The sequence below is a fragment of the Megalops cyprinoides genome, chromosome 2 (assembly GCF_013368585.1).
Source record: "Megalops cyprinoides isolate fMegCyp1 chromosome 2, fMegCyp1.pri, whole genome shotgun sequence".
In the NCBI taxonomy this organism is placed as follows: domain Eukaryota; kingdom Metazoa; phylum Chordata; class Actinopteri; order Elopiformes; family Megalopidae; genus Megalops; species Megalops cyprinoides.
In genome coordinates, this window is record NC_050584.1 from 53,322,248 (window position 1) to 53,337,550 (window position 15,303).

A 15,303-nucleotide genomic window follows, 5' to 3' on the forward strand; every position below is an offset into this window, starting at 1 on the left:
CAAACAAAATGACAATTAACTGGGAAAAATGTGCGTGTGCACACAAATAGAAACGTTTACACAGTAACTGGGCAGATGATTCCTGCCCATTGTCTCCCGGGCTGTGGCACTCACAAACGTATCATGCTGCTTAATACTGCTTGTATTTGAGCTCTCTTGACAGTTATCTGCTCGACAGTTACCCGACAGTTGCTTGCAAGCTGTATGCAAAGAAATATGTTGTGGCAATTGCGTTTGTGGTGTTACAAAGATAAGAGGAACTGTGTTCCTTCGAGTCATTGATGTTATCTGCATTGTGAACAAATGGAGGGAAGCTCTCTATGCATTAAACCTGAATTGCTTTATTGTTCTGCTCTCAGTTACCCTCGTCATATCAGGTATTAATGTCTCAATGTTTTAGCCGTAAGTCTCTGCTTGTACTACCTGGACTGTAGCCAGTTGTGGGTATCAAGGGGCAGTCCTGAGCACTGCTTTGCTGTAGACCAGCACATCTTCAATTAGCAAAGAAGGTGGCATTTAGCTGCAGCACTGAGTAGGTTAGAGCTGGATTTAATTCACCATTTCACTTATCAACTGTGCATTTCAGTTTGCAGCTGCAGGCTTAAGATACTATACTACACAGAGCAGTGCGCAAATAATAAGGGTAATTCAAAGTTAACAATAGGTAATTGGTTTAAAGATCATCTTAAGTCAAGTAATCACATCACAAGTAATCACAATAGTTTGATCATATCCTGAGGGAGGAAGTACCATAAAGCATCTCCACAGAAATCACCACAAGAAAGACGTAAAAGACATTGTTGATAATTCATATCTGATGAAATAGAAAATTGATGAAACCATCTGGAAATTAAACCACTATTACCAGCATTGAGTTATATTGTACCTGCATTGTACTGAGTTTGTGCAGCTTTGTCGGTAGTTAGAAATTTTGACCACTAGAGGGAAGTCTTCTCAATGTTTTGGATTTAAGAATAGACAATAGCATTTAAGACCCACTAACCCAATGATTGAAACCATGTCTGTCAAGCCAAAAAGGTGTCCAGTCCAAGTTAGGTTTTCAAATGCACTCAAGTTCCACTCAAGAAGATTTTTGCCACTTAATCCTGTAACTAATTTTCTTGCAGAAAATACTTCACTGTGAATCAAACAAGCCACCACAAGCCTTTTTATCAGCTCTGAAGAAGTTTGTTTTTGGGTCAAACAGGATTTTGTCCTAGCTTTGTAAATATTTACCCCAAATGCACATTCATATTGAATAGACCCACAGACAACTGCCCACTGTCAATACAGTAGCGAAGTCCACTGACTGATTTTTTTAATCTTTTAAAGCCAGCCATGAAATGCATTAGTGCTGAAAGGCAGTGACAGGTTTAATGATAAATGAAAAGGCAAGAGACTTCTGGCTTCTGTACAGCACAGTACAAATGCCACAGTCCATTTCTATTTTATAAATCTATATTTTATTTTAGATTATAAGCAAATGCTTATTATAAAAGTGGGGGGTGATGATTGCTGTTGTCTGTAGCTGTTTCTGAAAGTGGGCTGGAGTAGATATATAAGTCTTAACAGACCTGAAATACTACTTACATCCATTAACCAAAGGCTTTGCCCTAGAGCCATCTGACTTCAATCAGGGAAACACACACACACACACACACACTCTGTAGTTATAGTCCTATATAGTACATAATGTATAGTTCTATACATTATAGTCATGCTAAAACAGAAAGAAAAAAACATGATGTAATAGAAAAGTTGTCCATATTGTTTCTTCTTCTGCTTACATGCTTTTTACATATTGTATTGTAGTCTTAATAGCATTGCATTCTTTCATTACAAGACATCTCCTAACTTGAGGAGGTCAATGACCATTTATCTGCAGTCTTCAGGGAGCTTTCTTACCTTAACTATGAGACTGCATGGTTACTGATTACTATAAATACTACCTCCTTTTATACCTCAGGGATAGAGGATGCTTTTGGAGGCCTCTGTAGAGTTCTAGAAGCTTCCATTGAACTTCCAAAAGGCAGAATGTAGGGGTGGATTTGTTTTTTGTTTTTTTTTGTTTTTTTTCCGTAAATGGTCACTTTTGTTCAAAAAGCTTACTTGGAGGGCAGCAGTGTGGCAAAGCGATGAGGCACAGGGCCAGTAACCAAAAAGCTGATGGGTTGATTCCCCACCAGGGCACTGCTGTTATACCCTTGACAAGGTACTTAACCCAGAACTGCCTCAGCATCCAACTGTATAAATGGATAACACATAAGAATGGTAAGCTACGTGAGCTGCCCTGATTAAGAGAACCATTGACCCTTGTGCTTGTGAAAGAAAGCTGCATTGTGCAGTCAGTGATGCAGGATCTGTTATTTCTCATCATGCAGCAGTGGTGAAAAATTCATCTGCAGACTTATGAGTTTAGGGAGATGTGTGACACTTATCTGGTAGTGTTAGGTGTATGACTGCAGACAAATGCCCCTCTGTTTTGACTTCTCCCAGATCAGCTCTTTGTATGCCAGCTTGTGTCGATGGTGAGGTTGTGGTCACTGAGGCTACATCCAGTTGAGGTCCATTTTTGTCTGACGAGATATTGCACCAGGGTGAAGTTCTTTTTTCCGGGTGTTGTAGCATTTTAATTTGTTAATTTGTTTTATTTCATTCGAGTAATTTTCAGTACATGCAGTTTTGTCACTGAAGTCAATCATTTCAAAATTGGCAGTTGTGACTCTTATCAATGCCACTGTTTCCCAGGTGGAGTTTCAAAACCTGGTATCCCATGGGTCTAATTTTGGGTAGAGCTGGTTGTGCTTTCTCTTCCTCTCTCTCTCTCTCTCTCTCTCTCTCTCTCTCTCTCTCTCTCCTCACCCTTTGTCTATGTTTGTTGCGTGTATGTGTGTGGGGGTGTGTGTGTGCGCGCACATGCTTGCGTGCATGCTGCCCCAGAGTAATTCAAAGTTCTCCAATGGACTGTAGGGAGCCTGTAATGTAGACTCCAGTCCAGTAATGATCAACAGTTACAGTGAAAATTCACCACATAGACGTGACAGATATCACAATACAGTAATTCAGTACTTTGGCCTCCAAACAGGCACAGCTGGCAAGATGCTCCTATTCAGTGCAGCCCTATGAGCCCCCCTGTGGGGGTTGGCCACCTCACCTGCCAACAATGACCAGGAGTCTATATTGGCGGAGCAAAATAGCTTTGTTCATTACAGATAGGCATGAGTAGGTCAGCCAGGGTTTCCTCATTTCAATTTCTTAGACACCCTGCGATTCATGAGGCGCCTGCAAGTTGCTCGAATGACGTCAGTGGAGTAACAGCTATCCCCCAGTTGGTGCCAGCTTCACTGTGGTGCACTGTGTGACTTACAGTGCGAAAAAACAGCTGTTGGCTGCATGCAAGTACATCTGAAGATTGCATTCATCTTGCTTCAGCACTCAATGTATAAGTGCAGAGTTTGGCACGATGAGCCTAATGTACAGATGGTGATTCAACAGGGTTGCATAAAGGGGAAAACCATAAAATGTAATTCAGCACCCTGTATTTGTAAAATCAAGTGATTTTATCCTGATGTAAATGCACATGTTTCATTCTTAGTATTTTTGCCTGTGCCTGTAGATGATTTGTGTCCTCTGCTTTCTCTCTCCAGAAGGTCACCGGCAGCCAGCCAGCCTCCTCTCACCAGAGTCTGCCTGCCAGGTAGGCCTACAGCCCTCACTCCAGCTCACTTTAGCATGTATAGAATAGTGTATCTGAGTAATATCTACAATGATGAGCTCTCTGAGCCACAAATGAATGCTTCTTGACTTGTTTTAAGTGTACTGTCCGGATTCATCCGACAAAGCGCAGACTGCACAGTTTAACGTTTTAGGTTAAGCTCTGTTTTATGGTAACATATGAGTGTTTGTGTGTGTCTCCCTGCCTTCTCCAGACTGGTTGTGGTCTCTACGTGACTGTCGTCACACTTGAACTCGTAACCCTACCTAATCACTCATCTGCGGTGTCGGGCTTCGTCTGAGCGTAATTGCGCTGCCAGCACTGAGCCAGCCGCTATTTAGTCTTCTCCTCTCTGGAGGAGAGACTGGAGACTGGAGGAAATGGTCCATTGAAGGGAGCCAGCACTCATCGCCTGCTCACTGAATCTCTCCCACTTGTTTAAAGGAAAAACGGGCATGGTAGTTTTGGGAATGCCCCTGGGTATGATAGAGGGGACAATTCTGCTCATAGAGTCAGAGATACTAGAAAGCAGTGAGACGAGTAACACGATAAACAAATCCTGCTCCTGGGAAGCTGGCCTTGCCAAAATACACATTATCATATTCCAGTGAGACCATTCACTGGCATTGTTTCCGAAACTTTTCTTTCATTTATCCAGAGATGGCTATGTGAAATTCCAGAGGTTTTACCACTCAGCGTGTGTGTTGGAACGTACATCATTAATTGTTATTACCAGTGAAATTCATTGAAAGAACCTCTAGATACTTCATGTGGCTCTCCACAGCATGTGCTGTGTAGAAGCGGTTTGCCCAAGTTGGGTTTGAGCCGTCGAGCTTCGAGTTCTGCTCCTTCCTGTCCCCTGGGCCACGTCTGTGACCCGTGCCCCGTGGTGAGACACACATTCTTCATTAATTACTTCATTAGGTGCAGGGGAATCTGAGGTAGCTTGGCGAGGGGGAGAGAGAGCGAGAGAGAGGGGGAGGGGAAGAGAGAGTGAGAGAGAGAGGGCTCCTGTGTTTATGGCCGTGACGGGAGCGGGTGCTGGACGGTGGCTGTTTGAAGCGACAGAGGTTCCATTGTGCGTCGGCACGGTTGCGGCTCGGCCCGCGATAGAGGAGGGGGTTCCTGTCAGCTGCTGCTGTCGGGCTCTGATTGACGTCAGCAAGCTTGCATGTGGGTTGTGTTGACTTCCTCTCAGAGCAGATGGACAGACAGTAGCATCCTGTGCAGGAAAACCAGAGCAGATCTTGTGGGGGTAAACACACCTCCATCTTCGCAAAACTAGCAGTGTGTTTTATGACACTGTGTTTTGATAATCGTTTCCTGTGTTTAAAGTGCACCCGGGGTCGTTCTCTGAAAAATAATCAAACCAGACCGTGGGATTAATTTAATGTTTCAGTAGTATTAGAAAATTAAACACAGGAGGCATGTTTGGTTGGACCTACTATACTAAGCACACAAGGAGGCTGTATTCCAAACACTGAAATTGGACATTTAAAGTGTGTTTTGAAAAGTGTGCTATTTAAGCCTCTTTCGATACTGTAGCCCTCATAAAAATGTATGTTGCTGTAAGGAATGTTCATGTTGTTCAGTTATCTCTTCTGGTGTTTGTCCCTTGGGTGGTATTCAGTGACTGTAATTTGGTAAAGCCCCCTTGATGATAAAGCTGTAGTGATGTAATGGGACCCCCCTCTTTTGTCTGGGGCAGCAAAGACAATGAGGAAAAGGAAAAAGTGATTTCCTGCGCCGTCCTGAGCTTTGTCCAGCGTGTCAGCCAAACAGGGTTAATGGGCAGGAAAAAGAGTGCAGATTTTTCCTGTTTTTCTGTCACCATCGTAACCTGCTGGATGAGGCGGCAGTTGTTTTTCAGACACTACCTGTGAACTGACGTGGCATGAATGTAAGGAAAAAAAAATCACAGGAAACAGCCCGGTGTCCGTAGCCTCCATGGCTGAGCAACAGTGGTACATGCTGTTTGTGAGGAGTGGGTATAAGCAGCAGCGGGACCTGTGGAGGAATCCAGGCTTCCTGTTCTGGGCAGAGCGTATCCAAAGCACATACTCTCCGGGGACATCCTGCGTTCATCATAAACTATTGACATCACTTCACACTGTTTTGCCATGTAATTGACGTTTGGGTAGCATTGCTGGCAGGAAAAAGAAAACAGCAGCTGTGTTTCACACGGTGTGATTGTAAAGATATAGGTGAAAGATGACTTAGATCAGGAAGAAAAGAGGTATGCAAGATCTACAGCTCTGGTAAGATTCCAGTTGTGCCGTGGAAGTGCCTTTGCTGTAAGGAATGTTGTTGCAGTAGTCAGATGCGGGGACTATTCCGGTACACAATCGAGTGGGAAGGTTTTCACTACTTTCCGTAGGATTGCTGCATGGGAAGTCCCACAGTGATGGCCTCTTAGGGCTACCTGGGAAATTATTACTCCAAATGGTTTAATCATTGAAAAGAAACTGTTGTAGGGGAAATGCACATTAATACCAGGGACTTGAGCAGTGTTTGCCATTGTTGGGAAAATTTTTGTCTGTATTCAACTAGGAGAATTGCTTAGTTGGACATACTGTACAAGGAGCGCACCAGGCAGTTAGACCTTAGAAGACTGCAATAAACTTTATGGAAGTACTGTTAGAAGGAAAAAATCAATGTGGAGTGGCTTTGTCCCCGTGTTCTGAGTTTGAATCCAATTTTTGAGTGCTACTTAAACCATTTTAAACTACGTTTCCACTTTAAACTAAACTTCACTTCAGTGCAGTGCTTTTAAAGTAAAAACAAATTTCACATGCAGTCATCACTGTGCAATTCAGTATTTATTTTTCTCTAGTTAAATACCAGGCCTAAGATCAAAGGAATAAGCAGCTTTCTCGCTCAGTTCAGTCCACTTGGGATACTTTAATATCACAGCTAATACATTTGAACAATGTGAGCCTTTTGTGGCAGTGTCAAGTTTTGCACAAATGCCTTACACTTAATGTCAGGAGCCAACGTGTTCACGTACAACCAGAAGAAAAGTGATCATCAGGTGCTGTTTTAGTGTTACCTTTAATTAATTTAATTTCCCTCTGAAACCAGTTTGAATAGCACATGTTAAGAATGCATGGGAGGGTCAGAAAATCACGGTGTAGGAGGGCATGCTTTGGTGATAAAGTCAAAGTTTTACAGCACCCTTTGGTGGTGAATGTGTCTCTTTGCTGTTAAATCGTTGGGCAGATGTGTGTACGTGCTGACATGACACTGGGCAACATGCTACGTGCCTTGCCAGCGCTCTTTGTTATTGATATATACATGTTCCAGGCATTAACCCCACAGAGTCGTTCCTGCGTGCGCTCTCTGCCTTTATTTACCTGATGGAGAGATAAGGCTGTGGCCTTCACATGGGCCCTCACAGCGGCCTGGTGCTACGCATGGGTCCACCTCTACGTGGGAGAAGGCCAGAAACCAGGTTAATAATAGCGCCTTTGCCCGCACCTGTTAAGGCAAAGTTAGTGTTGACCGCGGGGGCCCTGACCGAGCCCCGAGGTACGTGATAGCGCACATGCGATACCTGAAAAGCCCTCCATAGCAGAGGGTGTTGTGCCAGGCAGGGGTTGCCAGGACAGCGAGTCAGACTCAGAGCCACGAGAAGCATTTGGAGGTCTGCCATCTTCCGTGTCACCTCTGGCATGGGGAAAGGTTTGTAGCGTGTCTCCCTGGATATCACCACACAAATTACAGGAACAGCAGCGGAAGAATATCCATGCCAGGTAGCATTTTTTGCGCTGTAGAGGTCAGATATAGTGTTTCTTCCAGTTAGCTTGTGTGTAGTTTGCAAAGTGCAGATGGAGACCGCTGGAATGGCTCGAATGCCTGGCAGTGGAACACTTTGGGATGGACTGGAACTTTCTCCCTCCCTGTATATTGTGTTACTTCCAGTCACTGTTAGTGTTTGTTTGTTCTCTACCCCTCCTTCCCACTTCCCGTTAAGCCACAAAAGGAATATAGAAACATGGCAGACTCTCTGAACCCTGGAAAACATGGCCTTTCGCAGATTTTAACTTAGCGTTTTATTTTCTTCAGAATATAGCCTGACTGTTCGCTGAACTACATAGATGTCTTATTATGCATGCTTGGCACACTAGTGAAGTCTGTTTAGTTTGTATGGTTAAGTTAAAATAATCATTAACAACACTGCCCAATTCTCTCTGCCTTGTGTCATCCTCTAAGGACTGTACAGAGATTGCTCTTTTTTAGAATGCCAGTTAAAGCACAAAATGTACCTCAGAAATACTGCTTCTGTAATGGGTGTTGATAGCTGTGACAAACCCCCCAAAAAATTGCAGTTTAAACAGGCCACACAGCAACATGTGAGCGAACGTGTCACGTTCAAACACAGCTTGAATCCTCCTGCCCGACCAGCAAAACCGTGTCCATTTGCAATGTTAAACCCTGGGCCGTCCATCAAAATATCACACAAAAATTGCAGTTAATGAGCCAAATGCCTTTGTGAGCATGGCAAATTGCATCTGTTGTTGAGGTTAACAATCCCTTGAGGTAATCTTGCACTTCTGCCAGTGTCTATTTGCGCAGTGTGTGCCAGAGTGGCCGTGTTTGTGAGGTGAGCACAAAGGGTGCATTATCACGTTGCACGGAGGGCTTCAGACCCACTTCTGTGTCACAGTTTGCCCATGCCACTCCTTGTAAACTGGAAACTGGCGTGAGTGAGGGTCCGATCACATGATCCACAGATTGTTCTCTTTGTGTCAGTGTGTGATGGAGAATTTCCCCCGTCTTTTCCACTCACCTCAGAGTCGGAAGAAGGCCTGGTCTGCCTGAAGGAAAAAGAAGCCTTACCTCTAGCTTGTTGGTCAGCTACTTTTTTCTTTGGTGAAAATATACAGTGGGCATTGTAAGGTGGTGCCAGTAATGACAGCACTTTTTGTGGGCACCTTTGTATTGCTCTGAGAGTGTGGTGTGAGAAGTATATAGTGTTTCCCTGTCAGAGTGAATACTGCCTCACTGCCTAACCAGCCAGCCAATGTACATTCACAGTAATGCCAAACAGTGTGCTGTCCACAGTTACACCAGTCAGACTGTGCTGTCACAGTAACTTAGTTGAACGGTGTACTGGCACAGTAACATCAGTCAGACAATGTGCTGGCACAGTAACTCCAGCTGAACAGTGTACTGGCACGGCAACACCAATCAGGCAGTGTGTTGATGTACTGACACTGGTCACAGACTGTTCTGTCATACTGACACTAGTCAGGCATTGTGCTGTCTCACTGTGAATAGATAGACGGTACACTGCTAATGATTCCTGCTCATCCACATTTCTCTCAACACCTCTAGAGCTTTGATCATAGAACCAGAAACCAGCAGGGCATCCTTATTACATCCTCTATTCACAGAGTTCAGTATGTACCATGACCACTGTCTGGCTATACACCAGGAGGGAAGTGGAACAGATTCAATCAAGCCAATGACCGGCTGAATCAAGTGCTTAAGTATCTGGGTGAACCAAAAGCCTGCGGGTACTGAGGTCCTCCAGGATTATAGGTAGCCTTGGTGAATGGGAGTGTTGGATTTTGAAGATGTGTGTGTGCGTGTGTGTGTGTGTGTGTGTGTGTGTGTGTGTGTGTATGTGTTCATCCTAAAGTAATGTGAGTTTGCTGAGCATGTGTTGCTCTAAGGCTTATGGTGCTGCCAGAGAGGAGTAGGCCAGGCATATCATTGTCTCTCCCCATCTTCACGTGAATCTCTGTATGTGAAAGGTATCACGTCTCTGTACATGAAAGGTATAATTCCCACCGCCACACACACACCCTCTTCCTACCAGGTAAGCGATATGAGGCTTGAACCACCCTCCAGATTATGCAGGCAAACATGCACTGACTGGAATTTTCCTGCGTGACATCACAATGAACGCTCTCCCTCTGCTTCATTGCCAGGCAAGTTTAAGGGAAGGGCCATGTATGTGCGTATGCAGCAGGTCTGTCATTCCTCATACCACAATTCATTTCCCACCATTCACGTCTTCAGATTATTATAAGATCTGTCATCTCTTGCCATCATATAAACTAAGTCATACGTCTGAGTTTATATAGATATGAATCAGTTGTTGCTAACATAGCATGTGTCTTAGAAATTAGTTATTACATAGATCCTAAAACACAGTGGTGTTGTCTGTATTTACTCTTGTTTCTGACCTCTGTGAATACTATCAAGTTAGGTCACATCATGGTGATGGTGCTGTATATCTTGTGAAAAATCATGAGGCTAAGAATATTCTGTGCTTTTTAGTTGTACACTGTAGATAAGCAGCATATCTAGAAAACAAAGAAAAAACTATGATACCAGTGTGGTGCCCCACCTTACATTTTTACATTCAATCCTTGGTGAGATGCATTTTAATGATGCACAAATTCATGCTAAATGAGTTCATCATCCCATCACTCAGTTTGTGCCCTTTTCTTCTACCGGGGTCACCAGATTGTGCTCTCTGTAGTCTCAGTGCTCCACTTGCACTGTGCTCTCTGTAGTCTCAGTGCTCCATACAGACTGTGCTCTCTGTAGTATCAGTGCTCTGCTCAGACTGTGCTCTCTGTAGTCTGTGCTCCATACAGACTGTGCTCTCTGTAGTCTCAGTGCTCCACACAGATTGTGTTCTCCGTAGTCTCAGTGCTCCATACAGACTGTGCTCTCTGTAGTCTCAGTGCTCCATACAGACTGTGCTCTCTGTAGTCTCAGTGCTCCACACAGATTGTGTTCTCCGTAGTCTCAGTGTTCCACTGAGACTGTGTTCAGTGCAGGCATTCAGACTCAGTGCTCTTCTCACCAGAGAGTTCTCTCTATATCTCTGTGGAGACTCTGTGGAGATTGTTGAAGTGTTGGTTTAGGTGTTGAGCAGCCTTATCGGTCAGCTGTCCTGTGTAAACTTGATATTTGTCTCCCTGAGTCTGGGCCTTGATGTTTGTGGGGCAGTACCTCTACTCTGTGAACACTGGTTATCAGAGGTGCCTGGTGTTCGTATCTCTTCACCTCAGTTGCTTTGACTGTTCAGCTCTGCCAGAAGGCCTGTTTGTTCACAATGGCAAGAGAGCCATAATCTTGGTCCCATGTATACCTGATTTGGTTTCATATTGAGGCATAGATTTGTCTATTTTTTATCATTCATTGTACAAAGTACGTGTATATAGAATGTCATATGGCCAAATGAAATGCATGAATTGTAATATTTCTGACGTTATTTCTTCACTAGGACACTAGTATCTGTTTCAGTCACATTTGGGTATGTGTGTATGAAAGGCAAGCATTACAATCATTTCGCTGAGTTTATAATGCAACCCCTGCCCGACATCCCACCCTATCAGAATGCTGAGACCGGTAAGCTGTATCCCCCTGTCAAGCAGTCGCAAGTGTCTAGATTGCTGACACATCTCTCCTAGATAGCAGTGCGCCAGGGATCAAATTATTTCCACTCATCACGCCCTCCCTCCCTCCTCCACAGTGCCCCAACAGCGCTGTAAACTGCCTAAGCATGTCTGATAAAACAAATTCCCCTGGGAACATTAACTCTCCAGCGCTCTGATCCCTAAATACCCCCCCCCCCAGTTTTACCGCCACCCTGACCACCCACCACAAACACACACCTCCTTCCTGCTATGCTCCAAGGACCTGTAGAGTAACATCTATGTGGCCCTGCCTGGCCCATCTGTGCCAAGCAGAATGCCATGCAGCTGCCTTTAATAGTCCGGGGGGGGGGGGGTTCACATTCGCACTTAAGAGACTGATAACATTTGCGTGGAGGCAGGGGTGAATCCAATGCCAGATTCAGCAGCAGACACATGAGTAGCCATGTGCTGCAGAGCTCCCAGTCTGTCAGATGACGTGTCTGAGTGCGTTGGTGTGCAGGGAGAGGACCCCTGAAGGTGCCCTCGCGTGTTTGCCCTCTTAGAAGGTGAGGAATGTCACGGCCTCGTCCCAAAGCCCCTCCGCTTTCTGCTCCACTCTGTTGATGTAAGAAAACTGTTGTGTTTATTTGCTCAACTCTTGGAGACAGAGCGACATAGCAAATAATATTCTGTGCCCAGCTCCCATCTTGAAAGCAAGCATAAATCTTCCTCACGCAGACAGTGTGTTTAACACAGTCGGCATACTTTAGTGAAGCAGAAATCCTTAAGAAAATAGTGCCCACAGTAAACAGTGGTATGGAGTTGAGTTTTAAGACTGTGAGAATGTCAGCTGAAAAGAGTTAAGTATCTTCTCGCTGTGTTTAAGGATTGGGCACTTCACATACATATCATTCACAAAGAGCAGTTAAATGTTTCCCATTCTAGGTATTATGATCATTACTCTATGCAGTCATCTCAATATGTAGCCAGCAGCATCATTGAATAAATAGAACATGTATTTATCATACTGTTGTATGAAATATTAGTGAGATTCATGGCTGCTGTGCCCTTTGCATGCACTAATTTTCACCTTCACGTCAGTTGGTTCCTTTTAATAATGACACTGCAGAGCATCTTTACAGAGAAAAACAGTTGAGCAATGAGGAATATGAATCCTCTGTTATGATATACTGGGCTGGCATTGTAAACCCCCAGTAACCTTTGAGGCTTGCATCACATTTTGTAAGGTGTTATTTATTCATTGTGTGCTGGAATCTGTCATGGATCTGATTAATGGCTGTGGTGGCCCAGGACTCCATGTGCACTTGCGGGTTTGCAGCCCAAGGCAGCGCACCCTGCTGTGTTTGGGGCTGATAAGATATACCTTTGCTTTGTCATTGTCTTGCTCTCAAACAGCAGCACGGTGTGCGGGAAAGAAATTATGCAACCTTTCATACAAAAAGGCCATACAGGAAGTTCAAACAGTTCAACCTGATTGGTTGTGACACAAGATAAACAAGCTGGGAAAGTTTGCTCCAAATGTATGCATTTCACTCATATGGTAGTAACTGTAGTTTTTCAGAGAAATATAAGATTTGGAATCAATTTTGTTCATTCACTCATACTGTTTGTTATCATGTGCTATGTTGTTTTGTATGGCCATATAATGTGTGCATACAGTACATAAATTGCACATTGGATGTATTTAAAGTGACTCATATAACATGATCTGTACGGTCTGTGCAACAGGTACAGGAAACTATAGTACAACTGTACAAAATACAATGCTACATACTGAGACAAGAGCCGTATTTACATGGTAAATATTTGTACACATTTCCACTGATAGAGAGGGGTGTATTTCACAATAATGGAGGCTTGTCAGCCTGATTCATGTTAAGATTCTACCAGTGAAGGGCTTTGACCAAGAAATAGGAGGGGGCAGAGAACTTATCTTTGAGTTTATTACTGGTGGACAGTCCTTCCTGAAACTGGCAAGCAGGTTGAGGATTATTATCAAATAAAGGTTAGTTCTATGCCTCCCACCTATTTGTTGTTCACAAGCTGCCACTTCTTTCTACATAGCCCCTTTAGATGTTTTCTGCACATCTTCACGCGGTGTAGTGGAAAGGTTCTGGGAGGAATGAAAGAGCTACGCTTTCAAATTGGCAGCTTCACTGTTTCTTTAATTTCACAAACAAGCCCCAACAAAGTCCCTCAGGTTAGACAGTAAAGAGGCTGCTGTGCTCTGGCCAGACTGCTATCTTTGCTCTTGGGACAGTCTGGCATATTGGAAACGGCTAGAATATTTGGAGCTGCTTTTTCATATGCTTTCAACATCCTTCAGAATGAGGAGGTAACTGGAACTGACCGGAATCTCTGGGGGTAATTTGAAACCTCCATATATGGTGTTGGGATACACAAGCCATTGCAGAATGTATATGAAGTTAAGCGTGTGCAGGAAGTAAGGACAATAGCCGCGCTGCTCCATTCAGACCAAACGCACGTTAATGCTTGGCCAGGACAACAAAGGCTTGTTTTTTTTTCCCCTTCTTTTTGAAAACAGTCTTCGGAAACATTGCCAGAACTCCCAAGCTGTGAATAGCAGGGCTCTTCTGTTTCTCCCTCACTCTCGCACACCTTCGCCTCACAAAGCGTGCAGCAGACACACTGTGTAGGGCTGGATGTGAGCACAACAATGGAAAATCACTCCATCTGTATGTGCTGCCGTCAGAGGCCTGGCTCACTGGGAGCTGCACTGTCTGCCTCGTGCATCACAGACAGACACTGTGCTCCTCACTGTCTCCCGCTGCACAGTCCGCCTCTTTGCCCCTTCCAGTTGAACACTCTGTACGCAAATGGTATGGCCATGTCTCATTATCACCTCTGTAAAAAAAATCAGGAATCCATGTTGTATGGAAGGAATTAAAATGTGTCTTTTATTATTAAGCGTCAAGCAACGTTGTTAAGAATGTTTTTTGTTTTTTTTTTGCTTTTAAATATTCCATTGTGGGTGGTCAAGTCCCTCACAAAACAAAAATGTCCTGAAACAGCCAATACTCATTAAAGACTGTATTAAATATCCTGAAGGAAGTAGCTGTAACTCACTTACCAAACTGAAAGCACAGTGCTTTAATATTGTTTTTTTCTGTGAAACTTTGGCTCCGCTCCTGTGAGAGGAAGTCTGTGTCACATTTTTGCTCTGCTCTCCATAAAGCAGGCCCTGAAAGCTGGAAGCGTGCACCTCAGTAAGTATTTGAATTATGCTATTGACGTCAGCAGAGTCATAAAGCAGGCGGTAGCCCCTCCCTGAAGTATTCCCTGCCAAAGAGCTGGATGCTATAGTGCAGATGTATTCAGAAAGGAGGGGGGCAGGGAAAAACCAGGCAGCCTCTTTTGTTTTGATATTTGGTAAGATTAAGCCCTTGTCTAAACGTGAGAATCTGTGTTAAAATGTTGTTTATGAAAAACAGAACGCTTTATGTAGCACGGGTTTCAGTTCCTCAGAGATGGAAAAAAACTGGTCACCTTTGTGACATTTTACTGTAGCCAAAGAAAATTGTGGGTTATAAGCCACCTTAGATCTCAATGCCTGCCTTTCAAGAAGGCAAATAAAAACAATTTTTTTGTTTGTGTTTGTGGGAATGACGTGCAACATTTAATTGAGTCATTGTGATGTTGGCAGTGACCAACAATATCACAATGAAAAAAAAGAAAAGGGACTTACCATCAAGGTGAACTGTGCTGGGATCAGCCATCTGTAATATGACAGAAAAAAATGCTTCTGCAGGCAAGGAAAGAGGACCTATAAGCCTGGCGTGTAAGCATTTCACATTTCAGATATAACATTTCCATTCTACAATTTTTTTTTGACTGGACCAAATAATAACTTATGTTGTCTTCAGAGTTTTTAATGCCGTTGGAATTTAGGAAATGATGTTTTTGTCATTTGGCAGTTAATCTTGTCTTCTAACAACTTTCAAGGAAGGAGTAAAAAGTGCATCATTTAACCAAGCTTAAATGTATGCTTTTAATCCACCTGGAGCACATACGGCCGAATTTCCCCACGGGGATCAACAAAGTGTACCGTTTACCATTAACTCTCTCTGATACTTGAACCATTAAGCAAATGGGTTGCATAACTGAGGTGATGTTGGACCATGTTTCCCATGAATAAGCCTCAGTCTGGCTGGTGACCATTAAATCATT

At 43.8% G+C, this 15,303-nt stretch overlaps 1 protein-coding gene across 2 annotated transcripts in view; it reads left to right on the forward strand.

The window, feature by feature from the left end:
• Positions 1-15,303, forward strand: part of pde4ba (phosphodiesterase 4B, cAMP-specific a) — a 103,050-nt gene that overhangs the window by 69,756 nt on the left and 17,991 nt on the right. For both annotated transcript variants that reach the window (XM_036522276.1, XM_036522277.1), the window contains one exon: positions 3,648-3,697. In XM_036522276.1, the coding sequence (XP_036378169.1) occupies positions 3,648-3,697 (50 nt within the window). The remainder of the gene's footprint in view (positions 1-3,647; positions 3,698-15,303) is intronic.